Source organism: Lotus japonicus, chromosome 3, assembly GCF_012489685.1.
Source record: "Lotus japonicus ecotype B-129 chromosome 3, LjGifu_v1.2".
NCBI classification, from domain to species: domain Eukaryota; kingdom Viridiplantae; phylum Streptophyta; class Magnoliopsida; order Fabales; family Fabaceae; genus Lotus; species Lotus japonicus.
The window spans coordinates 79,814,543-79,821,930 of NC_080043.1; the positions used below are offsets into that span (position 1 = coordinate 79,814,543).

A 7,388-nucleotide genomic window follows, 5' to 3' on the forward strand; every position below is an offset into this window, starting at 1 on the left:
TACCTGAGAGCACCAACCCAAGATGACCTGCAAAGAATACTACATGTTAGTGAAATGCGGGGGTTCTCAGGCATGTTCGGGAGTATTGACTGCATGCACTAGGAGTGGAAAAATTGTCCTAAAGCATGGGAAGGTCAATTTACTAGAGGGGATAAGGGAACCACAACAGTTATTCTTGAAGCAGTTGCATCTCATGATCTATGGATCTAGAATGCCTTTTTTGGATGTCCGGGAACGTTGAACGACATAAACGTTCTAGATCGGTCACCAGTGTTTGATGACGTGGAACAGGGAAAGGCTCCAACTGTGAATTTCTTTGTGAATCAACATCCCTATAATATGGCATACTATCTAGCTGATGGTATCTACCCTTCTTATCCAACTTTCGTCAAATCGATTAGACTTCCTCAAAGTGAACCCGATAAGTTATTTGCAAAATATTAGGAGGGATGTCGGAAGGACATCGAACGTGCATTTGGAGTGCTTCAAGCTCGTTTTAAAATCATTCGTGAACCAGCTCGCTTGTGGGACATAGCTGATTTGGGTATCATTATGAGGTCATGCATCATATTACATAATATGATTGTTGAGGATGAACGAGATGCATATTCTCAACGTTGGACCGATTTTGTGCAATCTGGGGAAAGTGGATCTAATACACCGCAACCATACTCGACTGAGGTGTTACCCGCTTTTGCAAATCATGTGCGTGCTAGATCCGAGTTGCGTGATCCAAATGTTCATCACGAACTACAAGCAGATCTAGTGAAGCACATATGAGCAAAGTTTGGAATGTTTCGTGATTGAAGATGATTTGTATCGTACTAATTACGTTATTTGTGTGTTGTGTGCTTTTAGTTTGTTATCTTGCATTTTAAGTTAAGAAAATAAAATAAATTATAGTCTATATTAAAAAAATTAAATTGTTAAGTGTTTATTGTTTTAATTTAATTTAAATCGATAATTGTAATTTTATGTAATCATAAAAACAAAAATATAAAATTAAATAAAATATGAAATAAAAAGTGGTGGGGTAGGGTGAGTGGTGGGGTAGGGTGTTGAATGAAAAACCATTGGAGTGGGTAAAAGTTGAATGAGTGTTGAATTGGAGAGAGAAGATGATGTGGAGTGTTGGGAAGAGAAAAAGTGGTGTTGAGAGTAAGTAAATTCAACAAACCATTGTATTTGGTCTAATAAAGATATCCATACAAGAAGATAATTCTCAACTAATGAGCTAGTTTTTCACTGAGTTAGACCTCCCAAATTTTAATAAGCTAACATAATAGATGATTTTCATCATTTTTTTTTATAGTTTACAACTGAATTTGCATTGAATCTTAGCAAGGAATATGAATTCTTTATAAGCAACCAATTATTCCAAAAGTTTAAGTTATTGCACAAGAGACATATAAATGATTTTATATTATTATTTCTAACACACTCTCTTATTCAAGAGCTCGTTTAGACTTGCTTGTTTGAACTTGAAGCGTGGAAAATGCACAAACTCATATATTATATGCTAATACTTAACTTTTCATTAGAAGAATCAAAAGTTATAATCATCTAACTTTAGAATGCTTCGTTATAGAGACTTTGATATCATACCAAACAATCAATTATTCCTATGGACCAGTTACTCTTTAGATATATAAAAATGAAGAGAAAAACTAAATTTACTAAAAAAGTCTTTTGGAAAGGGACTAAAGTATCAAAATCATGTATACCCCAAACTAAAATGCCTTTATTCTAAAACAAAATTGAGGAAATATTTTGATTCATCTACATCCAACTTGTTTTGCCATCCCATTTTCCACTACTATTTTTTTTTTTTTTTTTGTATTTGGGTCACAGTCACAGTTAAACCCCGATTCAAAAGCCCTCATCACTCTTCACTTTCCCTCTTGCCCAAACGCTCTCTCTTTCATTCTCTCACTCACTCTTCGTTTTAAAATCAACGAGGTTTCGAACCTCAAACCCTAGCTACGAAACCATGGAGTGGAACCCTCAAACTCTCCAATTCCTCTCCGAATGCTTCCTCCACACTCTCTCTCCGGCACCGGAGCCTCGCCGCCGCGCCGAATCCTCACTCGCCGATGCCGCTGCCCAACCCAACTTCGCCCTCGCCGTCATCCGCCTCGTCACCGAACCTTCCATCGACGAGCAGATCCGCCAAGCCGCCGCCGTCACCTTCAAGAACCACCTCCGCCTCCGCTGGTCCACCGACGACGCCCCGATCCTCGAGCCTGAGAAGGAGCAGATCAAAACCCTAATCGTCCCGCTCATGCTCTCCGCTACTCCCAAAATCCAGGCGCAGCTCAGTGAAGCCCTAGCCATCATCAGCAACCACGATTTCCCCAAATCGTGGCCGCAGCTTCTACCGGAACTCATCTCCAGCCTCCAGACTGCGTCGCAGGCCTCCGATTATGCTTCCATTAACGGTATTCTCCGTACTGCTAATTCTATTTTCAAGAAGTTTCGATTCCAGTACAAAACCAATGATCTCTTGCTTGATTTGAAGACGTGTTTGGATAATTTTGCTCGGCCTTTACTTGAGATTTTCCTTAAAACCGCTTCGTTGATCGATGCTGCTGCCGCGAACCCGGCTACGGCCGCGGCGAATTTGCGACCCCTTTTCGAGTCGCAGAGGTTGTGCTGTAGGATATTTTACTCGCTGAATTTTCAGGAGCTCCCTGAGTTTTTTGAGGATCACATGGGTGAGTGGATGAATCAGTTCCGAAAATACCTCACTACTAGCTACCCTGCCCTTGAGGGAAGTGGTCCTGATGGTGTTGCGCTTGTGGATGATCTTAGGGCTGCTGTTTGTGAGAATATTAATCTGTACATGGAAAAGAATGAGGAGGAGTTCCAGGGCTTCCTCAATGATTTTGCTCTTGCTGTGTGGACTTTGCTGGGGAATGTGTCCCAGTCGAGCAGCCGTGATCGTCTCGCCATCACAGCGATCAGGTTTCTGACCACGGTTAGTACCAGTGTTCACCATGCTTTGTTTGCTGGTGATGGGGTTATACCACAGATTTGCCAGGGGATTGTGATCCCAAATGTGAGGTTGAGGGAAGATGATGAGGAGCTGTTTGAGATGAATTATATTGAGTTTATTAGGAGAGATATGGAAGGCAGTGATCTTGATACCCGGAGGAGGATTGCTTGTGAGCTGCTTAAGGGTATTGCAACCCATTATGGAGATGCTGTCAGAAGCATTGTTTCTGCACAGATACAAAGTTTATTAAGTTCCTTTAATGCAAACCCTGTGGCAAATTGGAAGGACAAGGATTGTGCTATATACTTGGTAGTGTCTCTTGCAACCAAAAAGGCTGGAACCAGTTATGTCTCCACAGAACTTGTTGATGTTCCCAGTTTTTTCGAAGCTGTGATTGTCCCTGAGCTTGTGATTGCCCCTGAGCAGCAAAGAGATGTGAATAAGCATCCTATGCTTAAGGCTGGTGCACTCAAATTTTTTACTATGTTCCGGACTCAAATATCCAAGCATGTGGCGTTGAAGTTCTTTCCAAATTTGGTTAATTTCCTTGCTGCAGAGTCCAATGTTGTTCATTCATATGCTGCAAGCTGCATTGAAAAACTCTTGTTGGTGAAGGATGAAGGTGGCAGAGCGCGTTATACTTCAGCAGATATCAATCCATTTTTCGAAATGCTGATGATCAATCTTTTCGGCACCTTCAAGCTACCAGAGTCTGAAGAGAATCAATATGTGATGAAATGTATTATGAGGGTTCTTGGGGTTGCAGATATAACGGTTGATGTTGCTCGATTTTGCATCGAGGGGCTGGCTTCTCTTCTTTCCGAAGTTTGCAAAAATCCAAAAAATCCCATCTTCAATCACTATCTCTTTGAGTCAGTGGCCATTCTTGTGAGGCGGGCTTGTGAGAGGGACTCATCTCTTGTATCTGTTTTCGAGACAAGCCTTTTTCCTAGACTTCAAATAATATTATCCAATGATGTAACTGAGTTTTTCCCATACACATTTCAGTTGCTTGCCCAGCTTGTTGAGTTAAACAGACCCCCCATCCCACCACTCTACATGCAAATATTTGAGATTCTTTTGTCACCTGAGTCATGGAAAAGAGCCTCAAATGTTCCTGCCCTTGTGCGTCTACTCCAGGCCTTCCTTCAGAAGGCACCAAATCAGATCTGCCAAGGGGATAGACTGACCAAAGTGCTTGGCATATTTGACACTCTAATACAAGCTTCAAGCACATCTGAACAAGGATTTTACGTGCTTAACACTGTCATTGAAAGTCTTGAGTATGATGCTATTAAGCCTTATATTTCTCACATTTGGGCTGCTCTTTTCAGAGAGCTCCAGAGAAGGCGGACATCAGTAAAGCTCATCAAATCTCTCTTGATATTTATGTCACTCTTTCTGATTAAGCATGGCACTTCAAATGTTGTTGATACTATGAACAGTGTTCAGCCGGGTATATTTACTATGATTTTGAATCAGTTCTGGATTCCTAATCTTAAGCTAATTACTGGAGCTATAGAGCTCAAATTGACTGCAGTTGCTTCAACCAGACTTATCTGTGAGTCTCCAGTCCTTTTAGATCCTGCAGCTTCTGCATCCTGGGGTAAGATGGTGGATAGCATTGTCACACTTCTTTCCCGGCCAGAAGAGGATAGAGTTGAGGAAGAACTTGACATGCCAGATATTGCAGAAAATGTGGGTTATACGGCCACCTTTGTTCGACTTTACAATGCTGGAAAGAAAGAAGAAGATCCACTTAAAGATATAGCAGATCCCAGGCAATTTTTTGTTGCTTCATTGTCTCAACTTTCTACAGTTTCCCCTGGGAGGTACCCTAAGGTCATCAGTGAAAATGTTGATCCGGCAAATCAATCAGCATTGGTTCAGCTTTGCAACACTTACAATCACTCAATAGTTTGAGACTGAGTAAGTTGGTACTTTAGTCACTTTCTTTCTTTCTTTCTGTTTTCATCAGATTTGTTGGGTTTGTGTCAATGGCTTTTCCTAATTCTCATGTTTTAAGATAAATAATGTCAAATTTTGTCTAACTATTGGTTGCCATAGTTATATTTGTTCTTGTTCTGTATTTATGTAAGTTCTTTTGGATTAAATACAAGTTTAGCTTTATATTTCTCGACCCATTTATTTGTGCGGGATTTTGGGTTCTTTGTGACTGTTCTAGTTTGTATTGGATATAATTGGTAGCAACAAGCAAAGGATAACAGTTCATATAAAATTTTGTTTTTTAATTATCATCAACAACTCGGGCCCACATCTTCAAGCTGGGGTCCAAGTCCTAATCATCTTCCTGCTGACCTTACCGGGCGGGTCAGTGGGGCCCACCTTTGTTATGCTGCTTAATTTGCAATAATGTGTTCACAATAGTATGGGGATATATTTACTCTGAAAACCAATGGTTCAAGAAACAATATTCATTCCTAGTATGTTTCTGCCTCTTTTTTTCTCGCTTTCCTTGGCTGGGTAGAACTGTTAGGATTTGGATAACCCAAACAGCCAACACAATTTAGAACAGGGGTAAAGGGGAATTTTCTGAATGAGAAACTGTTATACTAATAAAGAAAAGACACAATGAAGGAAATCCTTCTTTTACAAGGGAAAACACTCTTCCAAAGGTATAAACCTTTAACTAACTCAATAATCAAATCCTACCCCTAACCTAATGTGGGAGCTTTTATTTATAATAATAAACTAACCCTAATAAAGATAGACTTAACTACTAAGAAATAAAGATAGGCTACCAAAATAAATGATGAACTCCTAAAATAAAAGATAGACTCTTAAGCTAAAAGATTAAAATAAACTAAACTCAGGTCCACATGACAACTAGGCCCAACATTTAGAACCCTAACAGAAACACAGATTACCTTGTTGCAATTTATTTGGGGATTCATCTAGGAGCTCTAAAATTGATACTTGACTTGAGTTTTAGCATAGCAATAAAGCAATTATTTCACTCTCTTCAACACTCTCGTTGAATAATAAAAATTCAAGTAGAGTCCACTAAAAATATGAGACCCACATGAATTTCAAGCAATTAGTGAGAAAGTGTTGAAGAGAGTTTAGGAAAGAGAGTGTTGCTAGCACTCCTCATTATCTTTAGTGTTGTCAGAATGAAATATTAGAATCTTGTCCATATGACATTAGTGTCCATCACCAGCTTCCGTAGTGTACAATTATCTTGGTAGGCTGACTGCTTAATGTCTAAGCTATCTGTATTTTGTCTCCTAAAATACATAAAATCCCATATGTTGTTTAGTATTCAAGTCATTTCTCTGTGCTATACTGCTATCTCATTCTTTTATTTTAACCATATCCATATGCTTTATCATTCTTTTCATTTTTTCACTGGACTGGAAAGTCTTTTTTCTCTACCTTAAAAGGTTTGTCTATGAGAATGCTTTAATGTTTTTCATTCGGGAAATGTGATGAAATTCGTTGGGTGCTTTGCATGTTTAATGTAATTTAGTTTGAATTTAAATTCATTTGAAGTGTATAACTTTTGTCTATTGTGGCCAAATCTGATTGGCTGATGATGAATTCGTATTTGAGGTTTTTCGATCCATATAGCAGTACTGTTTTCATTCATGGATATCCTGTTGATATCAATATGACAGGAAACATGTTTTCTCTGTGATATTGTGTGGATGAATTAGTATATTTGTTATGCTTAAAGTTTCCAGTTTGTTGTATAATGAATTGAATTAGTGATTTGACTCATGTCTAAATCTAACAAGGCGTTACTCTACTTCCCAGGATCTTGTGCTGGAATCTGATAGGGTATTATTGTCTGGGTCCTCAGCCTTCTGCGTCATTTATGGGATTGCAAAGGGTAATTGCATTGCAACATTGAAGTGCGACCGATTATTATCATCATTCATTTTTGTCGGTGCCATGATCTTATGTAGCGATGAACTGGGATTTCTGGTTGGTCCCATTTTGGATACTGTAGGCATGTGTATGCCTTTGAAGTGCCATTTAATTTTTTTTTTCATGCTCCCCTTTCCCTATTTCCCTGCTGTTAAGCTTATTGAGCATGTCTGTGAGCAAATTGTAAGGAATATCTGCGGTCAATTTTCTGTAAGCTTGCATATTATCAAAGTAAATTTCATACTAAGGTATCTTGTCTTTCATGGTTCATTCACTTCAATTTATCACATAAATGATAGAAGTGCTCATCATGCTGATTACTCACTTAATTTTAATGGGAGCAAGACAATAATATTGTTATTATTTTAAGAGTAAAATACACTCCCCTCCCTTAAGGTTTGCCAATATGACACTCAGCCACATTCTTGATTAAAATCTACACTCCACCCCACCTACTCTACCAAGTTAACTACATCTTAAAAGATGCTCACGGAATATTCTC

The 7,388-nt window shown here is 39.0% G+C and overlaps 1 protein-coding gene across 1 annotated transcript; it reads left to right on the top strand.

The window, feature by feature from the left end:
• Window positions 1-1,884: 1,884 nt before the first annotated feature.
• LOC130746284 (exportin-2) lies at window positions 1,885-7,156 on the top strand. Its single transcript, XM_057598854.1, has 2 exons — window positions 1,885-4,924; window positions 6,773-7,156. The coding sequence occupies exon 1, from the start codon at window positions 1,991-1,993 to the stop codon at window positions 4,916-4,918; it is 2,928 nt and encodes a 975-aa protein (XP_057454837.1). The 5' UTR covers window positions 1,885-1,990; the 3' UTR covers window positions 4,919-4,924; window positions 6,773-7,156.
• The last annotated feature ends 232 nt before the right edge of the window (window positions 7,157-7,388 follow it).